Consider the following 20,155-nt stretch of genomic DNA (forward strand, 5'->3'; position numbering starts at 1 on the left):
GAGCCATTTCCCAACTCCTGTGAAAGGCAGAGCTGTCCAGCAGGTTTCCCAACACACCACCCAAGCTCTCAGAATTCACCCATCCGAGCAGTGATTACAAGACTGCCATGGGCTACGTGCATTTATTCAAGAGCTGGTCAGCTCCAGACTGAGCTGACTTGGACTGGCAACAAAGGACAACAAAAAAGGACTCTGTTCCTAAAAAGAAGTGCTGGGGCTCAGCTGTAGGAAACTGCTAAGACCTCACTGAAGTCAAGGCTGCTGCTTTCAAGGGAGGGAGAGTAAAATTGCTTTGAGCCCAGCTGGGAAAAGCTGTATTAACTAAAAATACCAGTGATCTCAGGGTTACTTCTGCAGATGAGTTAAAACTCTTGGCTCTTATTTTTTTCCTTGTAATTTCTTAAGTGTGACAGAACAGCATTGAGTTCATGCAGAAGCAAAAATACATCTTCCTGCAGGGGCCCAATTTGTTTCTTTGCATTGTGTCACAGGATGGCATTGCTCACCATGACAGCCACCCAGGCAGACAAAAATAGCAAGTTAGAACGTGTCACCCTGGTGCAGCAAAGCCCAGAGATAGGAGGTACTTTGCACTGGTTATCACCAGGAGAATGTCTTTGTAGGCAAAGCCTTGGTTATCAGAAACTTTTTATAGCAAGGACTGAGGCCCAGGGCTAACAGGACAGTTGTGACACAGCTTGAGAAGCTGCAGCTTTTCTGGTAGTCGGCAATGCGGTGGAAGAAGAAAAATCCATTTGTAGTGACACAGCTCCTAGAAGCCAATTCTTTATTGAAAGATCTTGTCAGCATTCCAGTACAGACTTAGCTGCTCTACTGTAGCTTTGAGTTGATGAAGATGAGAAAACATTTTTAAAGCAAGGGAAAAAAAAGGCAAGGTGGACACCTCTATAAAATTTCGTAGTAGATGAAATTCGAACACCGATTACACCAAAGATAAACATCAAACCACAGGAATTACACACAGCCCTAGGGCAGAGCATGTAACAAATGTACACAATTGCACTTAAGTCTGTAAGAAAGTTATGACAGGCACCACTGCCTAAGCACTCCATAACCCAAGTCAAGAGGGCACCTGATGGGTATCTTTGCATTCAGAACAGCAGTTTGGAACCAAGGAATACCCGGAGTGTTGCTGTACTCTACATTTGCCTTCTTGGGTGAGTGAGCATTGACCTGGCAGTGCCCAACTGAAGGTGTTTAAGGATTTAATAATTATTAAACCAGTTTCACTGGTAGCTGTTGTTTTGTGCTTCTCCCTTAGCTAAAAATCCCAAAGTCTCACCACAGCACATCTACCTGCTGAGACAGAAAATGTGGCTCATGGAACCCTGATCCTCGGACCAGGAACTCAGCAGAAATCCTGTAGTGAGGCTAAGCTCCTCACAACTTCCAAATATGTAAAAAGCAGTGATATTGCTGATTTCTCTCCACACCCCCATTCTCAGCTCCTCCAGCATTATTCTCCAGCCCAAAGGGGCTGACTGTAATGAAGGCTTATATTAAATGAATTACTGGATCTCCCCCCCATTTGAGTCTCTTCCACTATGTTCATCATCCAGAGAGACCAGCTCTCCTAAATCCAGGCTCCAAATGACATTTTTGTGAGTTCCCTCTATAAAGCATGACCCTTCCCCCCTTTCCAGGTGGTGGAGAGACTTAAGTTGGAAATCCATCTGCAGTCTCAACACCTCTGCTAGTAAATCCTCCAGCAACATGAGGCCCCCAGTGCCTTCCACATCCTGGCAGTAAAAACGAGTACTTAGCTGGACAGCATTTTTTGCCTCTCTGCACCCACAGCCCACCCTTCTGCAGTGCCTGTATAGAGTGAGATTCCACTGCTCTGGGGGGGGGGGGGTGCTCAGGCAAGAAAATATTCTTATCAAATCCAATGGAGTTCAGAATCCACCCCCTAAAAGGTAGAAAAAAAGTGAATATTTTTTACAGTTTGCTCACCAGGTCACCCTTAATGTTTGGTTCAGTCTGTAATGAACAGAAAATACTCTTTTTGTTGAAACCTCAGATGCACGGGAAAGACAGTGAGCTAGAGAGCAAACATTCCATTCTGTTTCATTTGAAGCATGAGATCCTTCATTGTCCTGGAATAATAAACCTCTCTGACAGGCAGCTGCCCTTGTTAGGACAATTTGCTCTTTGTCCTCAAGATGAAGGAGCTCTGCTGAGCAGGAGGATCTTGCCAGTCCCTGGGGGGTACAGTGGAGCTGGTTGCCTGCAGAGCTGCCATGGGCAGCAGGAGGCTTAGTGACCAGATAGAAAACTTAGCAGTGTTTATTGGGCCTGGCTGAGATGGAGCTCATTTCTCCACAGCACCCTCATGGTGCTGGGCCCTGTACTGGCACCTGAAAAGGGGTTGGTAACACTCTTTATTAACTACCTTTATCTTGACCAGGTTTTGGGGCTTTTTTCATTTTGTTTTCTCCCCTCTGGCCCCCCCCTGCCAAGGAGGGGAGTGATAGAGCGACTTGGTGGGCACCCGATGTCCAGCCAAGGTCCACCTTCTTTGGTACTTTTTGGCACCCAACATGGGACATGGAGAACAGCAGCTTTGTATCCAGCGTGCTATTGCTACAGCAGTGGCAACCTCCTGTGGGAGTCAGGGAGTTTGCTGGCTGCACTGTTTATCCCTTTATAAGGCTGAAGCTGGGACTGTGTTAGTACAAACAATGGCTCTGGGCTTTGTCCTGGCATGGATGGCCTTGCTGTGCTGCGGGAGCTGTCTTGTCTCCGCATCTCCCTCTCCCCACCCTGGATTGATGTGGATGATTGTGCAGGTTCCAGAGGTCCTTGTTCATGTTTACATGAGCTGTTAATGCTACTTTAACACTGTTGGTACAGAGATGGGGTTGGTGGAATTGGGTGTCATCGTGGCGGAAGAGAAGATTTTTGGGTGAGGCAACACTGACACGCACCCTGAGACAGCTGTTCCCTGGCTGGCAGGGGGTGTGGAGGGATTTGGGCAGGTTCCTAGGACAGATATCACCTCCCAGAGCCAGGGACTTTACACCTGAACAGGCAACAACCCTGGCAAACTGGTGTGTCACTGATAGACACATGCTTTGCCCTACCCCAGAGAAAACCAGCAGCTTTTGCCCCATACTGGGGCCTGGCCTGTGCCTACTGAGCCTCAGTTCAGTGCTGGGAGGGCTGGGCTTGAGGCAGGACTGGAACAGCAGCAGCTACAGGAATTGCCCCAGGAGTGAAAAAGAAACTGGACAAGGGAAACGATGGGTCTGTATCATCAATCAGTGAGGAAGGAGGAAGAAGAGGAAAGGTTTGATTGAGATGTCGGTTCTTCAGTAGATAAACTGGAGGAAGGAGAGTGAATTCAGACAGGATACAGAAACTGCCCTGTCCCTGACCTCCTCAGAGCTTTGAGACATGGAAAGATTTCAGCCACCAGCCAGGTGAGGGGATTGCTGCCTGGCTGATCCAGTGCTGGGATTATGGGACGACAGCCAGCAACTGGAAGGCAAGGAAGCCCAGCAGCTGGGATCCCTTGCTAGGAACCAAGGAACTGAGAGAGAAATTAGAAAAGAGGCAGCAGTTTGCAGCCTCTGGAGACGGCTCAAGTGTGGGAATGGTCTTGTGAACTCCCCTGGAACATGGAATTGTGAAGATAAAGGCATCCAGCACCTGAGGAGCAGTGGTGCTGGAGGCCATCTACAGTGATCTAGTGAGGTCTCCAAAGATCCAGAGGATGTCCTGTGCACACAGGCTGAGTGAAGAACAGTGATTCAAACTGCTCCAGCGTCATAATTTAAGCTTGGTGGTAATGTGTCATTGGATATGGATACAGCAGCCATAGAGAGTGTCTCTTCTTGGCTCCAAAACTTTGCAGCAAATCTATCTCTTCATTCCTATGGAGCAGCACCTTGACTACCAGGGGTGCCCCAGGAAATCAGTCCCAGTCAGAGGGGAAGGGAGCCCCAGGCACATGGTGCACCTGGTTCTTCCTGCATGCCCAGGGGAACTCAAGAGGCATTGGGAGGGAGGTGAGCTGGAAGCCCATCCACAGGAACTGAGAGGGAAGGGAGCTGCTGAGACGGGGCCACCCAATAGAAAGGACTGGAGGCAAGATGGTGCCCAGGAGTCCTTCCCAATCCAAGTGTTTCTGTGATAGTAGAGAAGCAGTAATAGCAACCACCAGTACACCTTAATCTAATCATCCTCTGTTTCACAGAGCTTGTCTTACCCTTCCTTGGCAAAATTTCAAAGAAGTTATGGGAGGATCCTTCCCCTGAGAAGAAAACCACTCTGTCAGGAGAAATAAAAGCCTCCAACAGCATCCTGACCTCAGGTGAACACCAAACCCCAGCCCTGGGGAAAATCTGAGGAGAGAGAGGGAATTAAGATTGTAAACCAGTGGCGTGCTCACTACAGAGGCCTGGGCACCAGCATCCAGTACAGCAGAGATTTACACACACCTCTGCAGCTACAACCCAAATATGTACATTATAGACACCAAGGGATGGGACAGACAAAACCGGTGCCCTCTGAACACCCAGTACTTAATGCTGTCAGTACAACACGGTGCTCTGCTGGGTGCTGCTAGGCCTTCCACCAGAGACAAGGAAAAATAACTGCTTAAGGGGTAACCCTGGTCTCAAAGGAAAGGGATAAAAGTAATGAAGATATGTATTTCACACTGGAAAATCAGAATCAGGCCAGGCATCTCAGAATTTTTTTTTTTTTTTGCAAGGCAATTTAGTATCAGGCAATTTCTCTTTCATTTTTTGTTTTCACAATTGTGCTGTTGGAAGCACCCATAGAAGGAAAAATATTGTGGCAAGCCTGAGAAAAGACCAGTTCTTCTCTGCCCATGTTTCACTGCCACAGGAGCTGACAGCTGACATGGAATGGAGGAAGGAGGAGGTCTGAATGAGGCACACTGGGACAGATCTTCTCCTGTGCCAACATGTCACCTGCAGTCCATGTCACAGCAGTGATATGAGCTGGATCAGAGCTCTGGCCATCCATGCCTTACTGAACACTGATTGCCTCCAAGAAGGGAAGTGGAAACACTTCCTTTAAGTATAAAACTCCTTTCTGGTGTCTGAATATCTGACACCCACAAGAAACAATACCCAAAACTTACAAAAATTACATTATTATCATGCTCTCTCCTTTCTCTAGCTTGCTTGGGGCATTTCACATCTGCTTGTGTACCACGAAGAGACATGAGAGATCACAACTAACTCAGATACCTTCAGCAGAGTGCAGGAAAATCCTCATGTATGTATGAAGAAATAAACCGTCTTACGCATTACATCTTGAAGAGTAAACTCTTTGAAATTAGCTTATTTTTTTATTTAAAAAAAAAAAAGAAATTCAAGTTGATGAGAGTCTCTGGATATCAAAACTGTGCGTCTTTTTCCCTCCTCTGTGCTCCTGTCAGGCACTGACACAGCAAAGAGAAGACAGTGCAAAGGGCTGCTGCATGGTCCACAGAGACTGTACAGGCTTTGGACCCAATGGAGAAAGGTTCCCATCTGTCCAACAGCACGTGGCTCCAGCCTGCTTTGTCTCTTTGGAGCTAGAGGATCACGGATGACAGCAGTGAGAGCATTAAGCAGCACTGTCTCAGGAAGAGCTACACCACATGCCACTGACATCAGAACCTAAACATTCTGAAACTTCTCCTTTATTTTTCACCCACTTCTCCTGGAGCACAGGGGAGTTTTGGGTGGCTGCAGCAGAGGAAGACAACAAACCCTCTTTTTTTTTCTACCTAAGAACATTGTGCGTTTGTTCCCCTGTGTTATATCATACAAGGAAGCCAGCATGTGGCTCAGGGACTCACAGCTGCCAGGGAACTGAGGGTCCTGGGAAATACAAGTAGGCATGAAACGACTGTGCACCCCCTCCAGCCTCAGGTGAAAGCCCAGAACCTCGTCTATGTGAACAAAGTGATGTGTGGAGTTGCTGGGGCTGCCCCGATGCTGCCTGGAATAACGCGGGCAGCAAGACACGGTCAGCCGTAAGCAACAACGGGCACTACGCACCAAGGGAGCAGTGGCACCTTCTAACACTGGGAGCAGAAGAGATGGACAAGACACTGAGTCAGCCTAGGAACAGATGGAGGTGTTCTCCTGTGGCACACTGTGTCCAGGTGACGGCAGGAAAGGATTGCTGTGGCATTATCTTCATGCCCACCTCCCGCTGGAAGCGAAACTGCGGCTGAAGGAGAAGGTGACCTCCCCGTTCTTGTACTTGCCCCAAGCTCCAAATGGCACTATGACAACGGTGCTGTTGTCTTCACTGCCAAACTGCGCTGCCTGAGAGAAGAAACAAAGTGTCAGCATCAGCGTCTCGCTTGGTAAGGGAAACAAGTGTCTGCCTTCACCTGGGACAGCACACCCCGAGGCTGGAGACTGCCTTGCCCCTTCCTGGCCCTGATGCTCCATTCTGGTATGCCCCAGAGCTTCCATAGGATATGCCACCATCCAGAACTGTGGTCAGAAACTGGCCATTTCTATCTACGTTGATGACATATTCAGCACAGGAATAAGGTGCAGTTGCAGCCCCCTGCAGTTCAGTGGACTGTGAGCTAAGCAAATTAATTGATGTATGCCTGGCAAGGACATAGGGAGACCCAGGGTAAAGAAAAGGCTGGCCAGCAGGACTGGTGAATGTCTCAGCCAGCACAGTGCAATTCACTTGAATGTGTGGTATTGTGTAAATAAAAAACCTCAGGGTTTTTCTTGAGCCAAACCAACCCAACAAGGAGCACTTGGTGCCGGGAGCAGCGCTGGCATTACCTGCTCAGTGACCACGTGGGCGGCCTCAGCAGGGTCGTGGCACTGGCTGATGAAGTTGCAGATCTCCTGGCTGTTCACCATGAAGTTGATGCCGTCGGTGGTCAGGACCAGGAAGCTGTCGTCGGCGTGCTGCAGCTGCAACAGAGGCACACAGCATGCACGGCCATGCGCGAGTGCTGCAAGGCAAGGGAACTGCCCCCGTGTTTTTACACTCTTGAAAAGCACTTTTTTTCTGAATTTTTCCTGAAGCTGAGGATTTCAAGGAAGACATGATAGCACTGCAGTCATCTCCCTAAACCCCTAGTGGGTGGCACTTTGTTAGGGCCAAAACAGTATAAGTTCCTGGGGGCCTGGGAGGTGCATTGGGGAAAAGTAACAAACAGACCGCGAACTGACAGGAGAGCTTCCTGCCAAAGTGGAGGCTGAGTACTTTCTGGATGTTTAATTTGTTTTCTAGATGACTTCAGAGCTTTGGTATGATACATGTAGCTCCCCCTCTTCCTCTCAGCTGTGCAAACCTCTATACATCCTACTTTTTGGATGGCAGCCCATCCATATCCCACCCAGTTCTCAGTGATGGTTTTATGCCAGCATTAACCTCAAAATTATTCATTTGACCACAGGACCCAAACAGATTAACACCTGTAATGCACATCATGTGCTATCTTTCTTCCCTCATCAAATATTCTACTGTGAGAAGTGGGATTCAGAAGGTGATCTGGCTGAATTTAGTACCAGATTCTTTTTCTGTCCTGTTAGTGCTAATCTGAAACAACTCAATTAGAGTTTCTCTCTGGTTACTTCAATAAAAAACAACCTGCAGCCATCAGGCTTCACCTGGGCTCGTGTTGTGCGGGTACCACCACTGCATCAAATACCTATGAAGCCCCTGAGTCCAAGTGTTGCTGTCCCTGTTAACCAGACCTTCTTTTACCTGAACCTTTTTTGTTTCTGGCTGGGCTATCACACCACTGTTTTTAAGATCCAAATCTCCTATGCTCCGTGTCATTGCAAGTCTACCATTCACATGAGGTTGTCCCACACTGTTCCAGGAAACGAAGCCACCACACTTCTTAATCCTGTCCAGAGTCAAAAAAGAAAAAGCAAATGAGTTACTGCTTCACACCATTACCCCCATCTCTATCCACAATTTCTGTCACTAGCTAGAATGAGGAATGATTTATGGAGAGGCTAAGCTGGGAGGCTGAGGGTTGGCTTTAGCTGTTTGAAGGGCTCCACAGAAGGGATGTGTCTTGGTGGGCTGAGTCCTGACCTAGGAATCAAAGTGTATTTCTTCAGGTTCTAACTTGGTTCAAACTTAGCACTTTTGGACAAATCTGAACCATGTGGTCACGGCTCTGTTCTGAATCTTAGTGATACTGATCTTACTGCTGAGACAGTTTATGCTCATGGAGGGCTTTCCACACCCCTGGTCCTCTAAATGGGACCCAGTGCATTAACTGGAGCTTACTGCCAGCTCAGGTTGGTCTCACAGCTCTATATTCAACTCCGCTTTCTTCCTGGCCCGACCCAGCAGCAGAGCACAAGCCCATCCTGGCTGAGGCCATGCTCTGGGAAGCCACCTCCTCAGCCAGCAGGTACCTTTCCTTCTCCTCCTTTCTCTCTGGAGTATGGTCAATGGTGAGTTTCATGGCCTTTCCCTTCCGGCACAGCAGAGCACGACTGTCTCCCACACTTGCCACAACCAGCTCAATTCCATCCCGGAGCAGAGCCACTGTTGCAGTGGTCCCAGAGTTCAGCAGAGTTGCTGCAAATGTCATCAAAGAGAGAGGTTTTAGCACTGCCTCAAAGCGTGGAGCCATTTATAACAGCAACAGTTTCAATTGGTAAAACGAAGACAACTTGTGCTCTACCTAATCAGCAAGTAACTGCTTTTAAGTTTAAACTAAATCTACACATACAAAAAAAAATCCAAACAAAACAAGCAAACATGCATGCATGTAAGACTGGGGGAAGAGAGGGGAGGTAGGAAGGATTAAGTGTTTCTGTGCAACAACATGGCTCCATGCAAACAAGGCAAGTGGGATAAAAGCAGTACAAGACACAGTGGCTTCCTTTCAGTTTGTAAGAGAGTTTTTCAGTCCCACGAGCTCACGTCGAGTTACAGGGTTATTGTCCTTATCCCTGGGCACAGTGGCTACACAGGTAGGTCACCATAAAGCTGATGGCTCTTTCTGTTAGGTGGTGAAGCAGGCAATTACATAGTAATATATAATGATAGTAATTGTAATTCCATAGAGATCACCAAAGGGAAAGCAGTGCATCAGTCTGTGGCATCCTCCTACTGCTGTCAAAGCTGCTACACTCCCTCTCCGTTTCTGCCAGAGAAGAAGGATTCAGCCAACAGGCTTCCTGGCTTTTTCCAGGAAGGAATGCTGCTCCCTCCTGACCCTCTCAATTTGCTGGAGGTCCCAGTGCGAAGGTGAAGCTGGATTCTGGGATTCAGCCTGGCCTTGTGCCTGCAAACTGATGCAGGTGGCAGTGGCTGTCTGGGCAGCCTGTCTGGGGCACTGCTGGGATCACCTGACAGGGGTTTACTGTGAGTGCCCAGAGGGCAAAACAGGTGCTGCCCTCCTCTTACAGGGCAAGGGAGTGAGCTGAGCTGGCTGACTGAGCTGGCAGGGACCTGCCTGGATTCACTCATGCAAGCAGATTTAAGGGTTTCTCATTTCAATTGCTACAATGGTCTGGGGAAAAAAAAAAAAAGGAAATGCTTGAAAAAAAGAAATGCAAGTGCCTATTTCAGGAAAAAGATCTGTAGTATCATCTGCATTGAAGAAAATGCCAGAAAAACTGTCCAGCTTTCCTTGTTTTCTTTGCTTTTTGAAAGGGCAAGTTCCACTTTACAGTTATTATCTTCCCTTCCTGCAAATTCTGCAGAGGTAACCCAGTGAGAGATGCCTGGAAAGCTCCTGCTGACTTGAGCTATTGCACTAAAATGTCTGGACAGGACCAGTTACTGCCTGGAACACATTTGCATTCACAGCCAATGCAAATCCCCTTGAAAGGCCCTCTGTAGGTCACCCCCATTCTGAGCTTTTCCAGTTGCTCCAGTTTTTCAAAGCAAGCCAATTGGAGATGAGTTTTGGGCTTGCTTAGGAATGTGAATCCCCAGTTATATTCCTGGTTTCATGTCACTAACAGTTAACATCTTACTATCTTTCCACCACTGCTTCTGCAGAGATCAACTACAACTACATGTGCTCCTTCCTCTGGCCCTGCAGCCCTGACCCCAGGGACATGGGACAGATCTGAGACAGGAACTGTGCATTTGATCCCAAGGAATGCCAGGCACTCCCAAATCAGACCAGCTCCCAACAGACAGCAACAGAAATGCAAGAGCTGTGAGGTCTTGACAGCCTCCTTCCCCAGCCCTGTGAGATCTCAGCACCCTGTAAGTCAAACAGTGCTGGGAGTAAACGGAAGTCACCAAGCCCTGGAAGATGCATTGAGCCTTGTTGTGCCGTGAAAGCAGTGAGTCCATAAATCAAAAAAACCAAACACAAACCCTCACAAACCAGTGTTAACTAAGCTGGTGTTACTATTTAAAACAGGTATTATTACTGCAGCGAGGACTGGGTTCAGCTGAAGGCTGAACCAGCAGGTCACTGGTGACCGTCAGCCGCGGTGACCGCGGTCACACCTCGGGCTGCGCCATGCAGGCTGGGACACGGGAAACTGGATGTGGCAGCTTCTGACTATCCAGGCAGGCACCGACATCCTGTTTCTCATTCGAGGCAGGGACTAGCCCCGTGCAGGCTCACTTTGAGGCACATTGTGAAAGTAAGATACTAACAAGTACCAGTGCAATTAGAAATTTTAGTAGAACCAGTAAAATACCTGTTTTAGCCAACAGTTAGAACAAGTGAAATAGAGAAACCTACATAAAACTGCCTTTTTATTTTACAGAAAGTACATTTTATTTAGACATTAAAATTAATGCAGAACTGCTGCTACTTTCCCATTTCATTCCGTGGTTTTAGAACTATGCTGAGAAACATAAAAAGAGTTAAATCATAGTCTTTAATTCACAGAAGGCTGGAAACACTTGGAATTCAGGTGAATCTGCATCTTTGGAGTGCAAACTCCCAAAGAAAAGAGCTGCTATCACAAAATCAAGGGCTGGTAGTAAAGAACAAGATATTGTCCAGAATTGTGGCAATGGACATAGTGACTTGAACTTTATATGTTTATTAGTTAAACAGCACTCATAGAAAAAAATACATTCTGCTCACAGTCTCTTCCTTGGACCCCATTCATGCTCTAGGTAGGGATGCAAGAACATGTATGAAGCCAGCTGTAGCATTATGTGATTTCTAGCACAGCTCAAAACCACAGGAATGATGATGGAATAACATTTCTAGTGCTTTACTACAACTGCTGCTAGTTTATTTAATAACACAAAATAGGTTGCATCAGCACATGTATTGGTTTAACAATTAAAGAGTTTATTTTGTTTTCCTAACAATATCACTATAAAACTAAGATCTTTCAATAGGTTCTTAACACTCACTGGACAACTTCTACTGCAAGTCATCTCAACTAATGTGACAAAGAGGATGTGGGAACCTTCCAGTAGTCCAGGCTAGGAACCGCTGGACTGCTTCACCTGGGACAAAATTAAGCAGATCTCTCTTTCCACTGAAGCCCAGCTTAAAGTGTCCAGGGCCTCCAGTTCTAGAGCTGCTGACCAGGTACAGTGTCTGCCACAAATAACACGCACACAGAGGCAAATAGGAAATTCACCCAGGGACTTTGTTCAAACAAAATAAACCTGCAACACTGGAGATGCAAGAATAAGGGCTGCAGAACAGGGGATGCAGTCAGTCACTCTCAGGTCTGCCTGCACTGCCTTGTGCAGGTCATGTAGGAAGCATCTTTGGCCTTGATAAATCAGCCTTGGTATTTCTGGGGAATTGCCACTGTTCTCACCTTCTTGCTAAAACTGTGTGACAAAACCAGTTTAAATTCAGCCAAAATAAATTCTAAATTTTGTTTTCCCTATGGAGATAAGTAACCAACCAACAGATCAACCAAAAATTTCATCATTGCTAGAGGGCCAGCTGTCTCATATATGGCAAGAGTGGCCACTCTGAAGAACACCTGTTCCCTCAAGGTAATTTTTATATATATAACACCAAGATGGGGAGTTCAAAACAGTGCCAGCTAAATTGGGGCCATCTTAAAGGCACTGAATAGAAGTATATGAATTGTTCTGACTAATGAAAAATAGGCAAAATAAACATCCCTTTAATATTGTAATTAATATAATCTAAATTGATTAGGTAATAATCAGGGCCCTTGGATAAAAAGGCTGCCTTTACAATGCTGATAAATTCACAAAATATTCAAGTACAATTTCTGCAGCTCTCCCGTTTCCTCAGTGTTGCAGGTTAACATATTTAAAGAAATAAAAATCTTTTTTTTGAATGGTAACTTAAAAAAAACCCAACAAAACAAACATTACTTTAAAAATTTAATTACTTTTAAATAACTTCTGCTGTTTGCTCAGCATAATAAGACTCAAGAGTAAGATTACTTTCAAACATGGATAGACCAGTTAATACCTGGCTATGTTTTAATAAGATGGCTATTCCAGAAGTGAGTGGCCAATGTGATTAGAGCTGGATGCACTGAACGTGGAGGTTGATGGAAAAGTCCCTCTTGTTTTCTCTGGCTCACAGTGAGCAGAAGCAGTAACAGTACCTGGTAGGACTCCAGTAGGCCAGGAGAGGGCTTGTCTTACATTTCTCCAGGCAAATGCTCAAATTTCCTCAAGCACAGAATTTAATTTCTTATTTCTATCCTTGTTGAGCAAAGCTATTCAGCCTTTACATTTCAGTTTTTATGGCTGGTAAAAAATGGCAGAAAATTCTGCCCATCTCTGGCACTTGTCCCATGGATAATGGCATTTGTTGGATGTGAGCTTCCTTTATGTTCTATACCTAAATTTTGCAGTGATTTGAAAGTGATTGGATATATTTGAATGCATGGAAGGGAATGAAAATGCATTTTTGAAGAGGTATCAAACACCAAGCTTCAGGGCTCAGACATAGCTCTAAGCTATTAATGATTACATGGGATTCAGGCAGAGGACAGATTATCCCAGACCTGCCTACAGCAAGTTTCTTATGCTTTTGTGTGAAACAACAGGTACAGGTCACTGTCAGAGGGGTACTGGACCAGTCTCCAGCAGAACAGCCCTCCAATAGCACTGGTGAACTGCATGCCAGACACAGCAGCAGTACCTGGAACACATACATAAACCATTTTTATTATTGAAAGCTCACAGGAATTACCATGCTACGTATTTTCCATCTGTATTTTCAAATACTGTATCATCGTTAAGGGACCTACAAAGGGCCATGCCCTTGGAGACATAGCTGGGGTCTCCAACAAGGCATATCTCTAGTCCTGTTAAATCTGTGCCTTATGTAAGGTTTTACCCCTAAATAGTACTATAAACAATGCCTCAAACATAGCATTTTGGCTACAGGGATTTGTCCCAGGGTTTAGTTTCCTTCAAAAACCCAGGTACAAGTTTTTAAAGCTGGTTGTGTGTTAGTAAAGACCTGGACATCCTGAATGTGCACTGGTTTTTTTGCAGTGAAAGGAGTGAGCTCTGGAAGGGTTATCTGCTGGAACAAGACAAAGCTATTATTTTCCACTTCATCAGCTATGGCCAGGTTTCAAAAGGAGGTCAGATTTGGGGAGCATCCAGTGTAACCCAGATACATCATGATACACAATCAACCACCATTTTCAAGATACTCTAGCAGCTGTCTTGACTGTCACATCCAGAATAGCCACACTTAATCAGAAATTTTGCTGGCAAACCGAATTAGTTTGGAAGCAGGCTTCTAACAAAGACACATGCCAAGCACTGAAATTTTATGTAACTTTCAAAACATCAGCAACAACAAAAATACCCACACAAAGCAGTCAACATAGTACTTATTTTAACAACAGCTATGCAAGAAGTTTAATCTGTTCAGAAATCCAAACTTGACTTTGCACCCTGTTACTCCATTCTTTGCCTTAGAGCTTGATTTTCAGCCAAGAAAAACGGGCTTTTTTAGATCCCACAGGCTCCTGCAAGAGCTTGCAGGTGCTCAGCCTACCTGAGAAACACTGAGTGCCTGCCAGAGCGTGGCCCCTGGGGATGTCTAGCAAATCTTTTACCCTCTATTTTGCTTTTTTAATGAAGGGGGCTTATGCAGTATCCTGGTAACACTTGCAAAAGTTTTCTGGCATTACGCAGCACCAGTTAGTTAATGGTATGAAAAAATCCTGTAAGCAGTTCTAAAATGCTCTGCTTGCTGCACAATTTGTCTGTCAAATGTTGTAATCCAATTCTGTAAGTCTCACCTACAAAAAGTTATGATTGGAAACAGTTTTCAGAATAACAGAATAATATATCCAGTACAGTTCTCAATCCTTCTCCTCAATGAGCTGCTCTGACAAAGAACTGAGGTCATTACAGTGAGCCAAACCAAGAGCCATCCTACTCACAAAGGGGCAGGGAGGAGGACAATTAGATCTGAAAATGAAATGGTTTGACCCAGGGAAGCACACAAACTAGTATTCAAATGCTGTCTTGGATTTGGGTTGGTAAGAAAATATATTTGCAAAGAGGTTCTGGGATAAAAAGCACATTTGCTCTGCTGGTGTGTCTCTCATGAGCTTGGCTAAAACTCAGCCCATAGGTCAAAAGTGACTCTGGTCTTTTTTAACCACATGAAATACAATGGGAAAATGAACTTTATAGATTTAATCCCCCCTTTTTAAGGGCTGCATCTCAAGATTTAAGACTTTTTTCCTGATCCCTAGTGCAGGCTAAGGTAAGAGGCAGTGCTGCAACAGTCAGGCTACCTGTCCTGCATTTGAGTCTAGATTCATCTAGTAGTTAAACTGCAGGAAGTCACTCCACTACTTGATTGTATTCAGTCACTGCTTAAGAAAAGCAGCTTGGGAATACAGTATCACTTCAGTCCCTACAGGGCTCCTTGGTTTCCAGTCTTTCTTGGAGAGAAGACTTTTACAGTTTCTGTTCTTCTGGAACAACCTCAGTTACTTTGCCAGTGCCTGCACCAGCACTGAGACAGGTTTTTTGTTTGGTTGGTTGTGGGGTTTGTGTATTGGCAAGGGGAGGTTTCTGTTGTGGGTTGGTGTTGTTTTTTTTTTTTTAAATTTGGTTTGTTTGGGGTTTTTTTTTAAGACTGGCTAAACTGACTCTCATGGCTAAACTGACTTTCATGGCCGAGAAAGCTCCTGTGACAGAAGTGGGACAGGCACTTCCATCTCCCTTCCTAAGTTACTCTCTATAAACTCTGCTTGCTGCAGCTGGAACTTCAGATGTACTTAGTCTCTAGACACATATACAAGAACTTCATTAACAGCCAGGATTAACTGGGAGTCTTAAGAGGGCTGGTGCCAGCTTTACTACAGCCTTACCACGGCCAAACTTGTTTTCTTCTTCACTGCTTTTCTCCCTTTCCCACTCAGCTACTCCTGTGATTCTGTTTGTGCAGAAGCAATATCAATTGCATTAACTTTGGCTTACGTTCCTCCTCAGGTGCAGCAGCCAAGTTAGGAAGGGGAACTTTTGACACTGATGCTTTTAATCCACAGGAGTAACAGCTTTAAAACAAACAAATTAACATATAAAAACACCAATCCCCCCTCGCACCTAAAAGAAAAAACGAAACAAAAATACCCCTCTCCACATTTCTTACCAGTAAAATTATGGTCCTTGCAAATCTAAATCACTCATTGCTACCTTCACAAACACTATCCTTTTCAGAATCACATTAAGAAAAATTCATTCATGATTATGCTAACATTCAGATTCATAACTCCCCCAGTAAATTTGACTGAGATTTCCAGTAGTTATTTCATTTTTAGGAGGTAAAGCATAATTGTTTCATTTGCAGTAAGTGACCAGAGCAAAAGCCTGTGTTAAGTAAAATTGCTTTCAAGCACTTTTCTGGACATTTTACTGCAAAACTACTGAGCAAATAAGACAAACTTTATTCTCCATGCCTATATGAGTAGAACATTTTTTTACCTACCGTCAGCAGAGAGATTGGCATGCCTTTGATATGCTTTGTTTATTTCTAGAAAAGCCTTGCTCAAAACATTTTCCAAGTTCTCCTCCTCAGCAAGAAATTCCCTAGAAACAAACAAGCAAACAAAAATATTAAACTTCTTTCCAAGAAATATGCATCCTGATCAATCTGTTTCGCAGTCTTATCTCTTTCCAGCACCCACTGAATGATGCTGAACTTGAGTGAAAAGGTAATGTGATTTCACTAACTGTGTGCACTGAAAGCATAATCCTGTAATTTTGAAAATATCTAAGTTCCTTATCCAGCATCCCAGGATGGGATAGATACAGAAGAGTGAAAGCAAACCATAGGTCAGGGATCACAGAGACCCTGTGTGAGAACACTCAGTCCACATTCTCCCTGTGTTCTTTCCTGGATGGGTGGCACAATCGTGCTTTCCTCTCCTGTGTTCATGGGTAAGGAATTCATAGTATGGCTGTTCCATCCAGTGCTCCCACTGTCCCATAAGGAGAGGCGGATACATAACCTGGGAGGATTAGCCCCAATGTACAACCCACTGATTCCCTAAGGAAGGAATCTCAGCTGTAATTTATTTGACGAACATTCCCTGGTGAGAACTTACTTAATATATTTTTCCATGTACTTTTCACAGAAGTCTGCAGCTGCTGCCCCGCCGTGCCCATCATACACCGCGAAGTACAGGATATCCTCCGTCAGCTGAGCGTAATCGAACCGGTCCTCATTTTCCTTTCTCTTCCCGATGTGGCTGGCGCAGCCCACGTTGCTCAGGCTCACTTTTGGGATCGGCTTCCCGTACTTTATGCTGGGTGGGAGGAGAATGGGTTCATCGATGCGATTGTCCCAGATGCCAAAGGTGTCCCATGTGGCCAGCCGCCCGCTCCCATCGGAGTCGAAGCGGGAGGCGCGGCGCTCACAGGTGGCGATGGAGCCGGCGGCTGTGGGACGCGTCTCGTCTTGCAGGAAGCGGGACGTGAGCACGGCTCTCCTTCTTACTTGGAACCCTCCATTCCGTACCAAATTAATTAGAGTAGCTGTGGACATAACTTGTCTTCGCAGAGATCCGTAGGAAAAAAAAGACCAGGAGCGGAAGATGCGCAGCTGCTGGACTGTCTTGGAGAACAAAGGGAAAAGCGATCAGGAAACAAGAAGCACAGGGAATCGAATTTTCAGTTGCATCATTCAGGAAACAATGTCACCCTGAGAGCCCGCTAATCATGCAGAGCACAGCACTCCTTGGAAGCAACTGCAGAGGGATCTGCGTGACTCACCAGGAAAAAATCCCACACACACCAGCAGCCCACATCCAACCCCAGCTCTGCACACAGAGCAAGGGAAGGCACTTCTGCTGACCCCTGCAGAACGACATCTTGAGTTTTCAAAGATTGAAGAGGTTGAGATGGAGCAAATTAGAGTGATGATACTGCTAAGATATGAATATGTGAAAAAAAGAGATAAGGTTGTGAAAATGAGCTTATCACGCATGCTCTTCAAACACCAGCTGAGATATCTGCACTGTGACTCCCAGGGGAAAAGGAAGGAGAAATGTATTTGCTTGGATTTTAATTTTTTTTATCTGCACTTGATATTTGGTTCTGTCACATTTATGGAGGTCTTGAACAATACTTTTTAACACAGAGCTAATTAATTGTGAATTATGAAGTTAATTGTGATTTTTTTTAATGCTAAGAATGACCACAAAGAACATATCCATGGACATCCACAATTGCACACGTAAACTTCCCCCTCAAAAAACCCCATGCAGCTATTTGCTGTTTTGTCCAGCCTGAAGTTCTCTGCCACTTAACCCTGAAATGGGCTAACACAGGCAAGCAAGATCTTCTACTGGCTTCTCAGCTGTCTTTTCCAGTCCAGATAAATTCAAATACACTGCTTGGCTCAGCAGGCAAAAAATTCACTAATGATGACTCAGCTAGCATGCTGAAAAATGAAGAAAAATTGGTTTATTTGACCTTTTGTAGAGTAACACCCAACTTGATCCAAGTCCAACAGGCTGGGATGCAGTTTGCAATAATTACATGTTGTTGCACCAGAGTAATTTGAATTGGACCACACAGATCACTGTAACTAACCACACTAAAGATATAAACCCAGTGAAGGATTTCTAACTTAATTGCTCAAAGTTTGCTGAGGGCAAAATTATGAGTGAAAAGTATTATATGACATAACAAAGGATCTCAGGATTATGGTGAATGCAAAAAAAAAAAAAAAAAGCAATGACAGCAGGTTGGTCTGATGTAATCGAGCAGCAAAGAGCAACACTTGTACCCAGAGACACTTGAATTCTGGGCTGGAGTGCCTTGCTGCTGTACTTTGCCCACACAACTGCATCTCTAGTTTGGAAATATTTGTTAAAACTATGTTTTTAACTTGCTAGGTAAAAATCTGTGTACTTGCAAAAAACATGCAATCAAAGGTAACTTAGTAAGGGGTTGCTTTAGTAGAAAATGGCAGTGACAGAGCTTTTGGGAGGCCTTCAACAAATGTGTCATTCCCAGCTCAAAGCATGTTGCTTTAGATGCTGCAGGTTTACCTTTCATGCAATTCTTAAGTTGCATGGAAAGAAGAAAGGTTTCTTTACTCAGCACTTAGAGGTTAACAGTTGACTTGATAAAAGGCTGAATGTTCTGGAAATCACTGTTGTTGCACCAGCTGAATATGGAAGCACTTGAAATTTTAAGATTTTGCATTTTACTGCAGGGTGATGGCAACATCACACCCTTATTTCAGTGTATTTACAGGTGTTTAAAACCTGATATACTTCCTGGAGCTGCTTTTTCTTTCCTGATATCCTTGACTCATAAAAACGGCACGTTAACTTCCTTCTGTGAAACACAGCACGACCAAGCAGAAAGCCTCCCAATTAGCAAAACCCACGCTCGCTTTCACTTCTGTCAGCTTGAGAAGAGAACATGAAATTCTCGCTAAATTTAGACTCCCCAGTATCCACAGCACGAATCAGAGAATCAATCCAAACTCACAAGCTAATTAATGCATTTGTTCTCTATCAAATTCATCTCTCACCAGACAAGTAAAAATAGTGACAACAGTTTTGATTTCCAAGGGTCTCTGCAAGTCAGGAGTAGGAACCTGCTCTTTAGTTTGTTATGTAAATAGCTCTGGACACTCAACACGTTGTGCTTTCCCAGCTGATATGTCTGCAAACACAGGGCAGACCCATCTGGGCAAAACAAGACCGAGGCATTGAAAAGGGGGGCACTGGTGTTAGAGACAAAGTCCAAGATGGACAGTTCTAGATGGAAATCTGCTTTGAGGTGCTCCATCTGATCCTGTTCATCTGTACACATTCACCTGGAGGGAAACAGTTCCTACAGACCGGCCGGGAAACGCAGCCCTTAAAGAGGGATGAGGGGAGTGACTAAAACCGTAGTTTTACAGGCTGGCTGCTGCTCGGCAGATGGAAATTTTCCAGGCTGCCAGAAGAAAAGGGGAAGAAAAGGAAACCCGGAAGAAAGCGAAGATATGCCTGCTGCCTCAGGGGATCCGACGTATGTAAAAAGGAATGTACAATTCTAAGTGCACTTGCTTCGCGTGTCTTCCAAACCCCACGGATGTGGGCAGGACCGTACGGTTCTGGGTGTTAAGCTCGTATTAAGTCAGGAGCGTTGTTGGTGGTGTTTTGTTTTTTTTTTTTTTAATCCGTGACAATCTAGTCTCGCCTCCCTGCCTGGACAGCAAACTGCACAAGGACAGCAGCAATTTACAGCCGTCTCTGCTGCAGTTTACTCATCACGAATTAGCTCAGGCCGCGTTTATTCCGTGCATATCAAAGCTGCGCCGCTCGGCGGCAGGCCCTGCGGATCGCGGGCCGTGCCCAGCCCCGCTCCCTGACATTCCCAGCCCCGGGGGACGGCGGCGGCCCTGCCGCGGCCCTTTCTGCCCAGCAGCCACGGCTGGAGGAGAAGGGAGCGCGGAGCGAAAGGAAGGGGCAAGCAGAAGGAGACGCTTCCGAGTGCGGCCCCCCGCCCTCCCTCGCCCCCGGCCCATGCCCCGGGCAGGCGGCCCTTACCTCCTCCCGCGCCCGGGCCCGGCGGCGGCAGCGCCCCAGCGGTGCGAGAGCGGCGCCTCCCCGGCAGAGGCTGCAGCGCGGCCCCGCCCGCCGAGCCCGCCCGGCCAATCGGCCCCGACGGCGGCGGCCGCGCCGGCCGAGCCTCCCCCACCGCCCCCGCCCCGCCCCCCGGCCCCGCCCGGGCCTCACACGGGCCTGGG

General features: G+C 45.9%; 1 protein-coding gene across 2 annotated transcripts; it reads right to left on the reverse strand.

The window, feature by feature from the left end:
• Positions 1-770: 770 nt before the first annotated feature.
• Positions 771-20,023, reverse strand: PPM1K (protein phosphatase, Mg2+/Mn2+ dependent 1K). Of its 2 annotated transcripts, none has more exons than XM_069012815.1 (7): positions 19,956-20,023; positions 16,509-17,017; positions 15,890-15,990; positions 8,400-8,565; positions 7,732-7,876; positions 6,798-6,932; positions 771-6,314 (listed from the first exon to the last, which is right to left on the reverse strand). In XM_069012815.1, the coding sequence occupies exons 2-7, from the start codon at positions 16,946-16,948 to the stop codon at positions 6,183-6,185; spliced, it is 1,119 nt and encodes a 372-aa protein (XP_068868916.1). In that variant the 5' UTR covers positions 16,949-17,017; positions 19,956-20,023; the 3' UTR covers positions 771-6,182. The 2 variants fall into 2 exon arrangements, with proteins under 2 accessions (XP_068868916.1, XP_068868917.1); XM_069012816.1 differs by having other exon boundaries at positions 16,509-17,013; positions 19,956-20,016.
• Positions 20,024-20,155: the final 132 nt, after the last annotated feature.

The sequence above is a fragment of the Aphelocoma coerulescens genome, chromosome 4 (genome assembly GCF_041296385.1).
Source record: "Aphelocoma coerulescens isolate FSJ_1873_10779 chromosome 4, UR_Acoe_1.0, whole genome shotgun sequence".
Taxonomy (NCBI): Eukaryota; Metazoa; Chordata; class Aves; order Passeriformes; family Corvidae; genus Aphelocoma; species Aphelocoma coerulescens.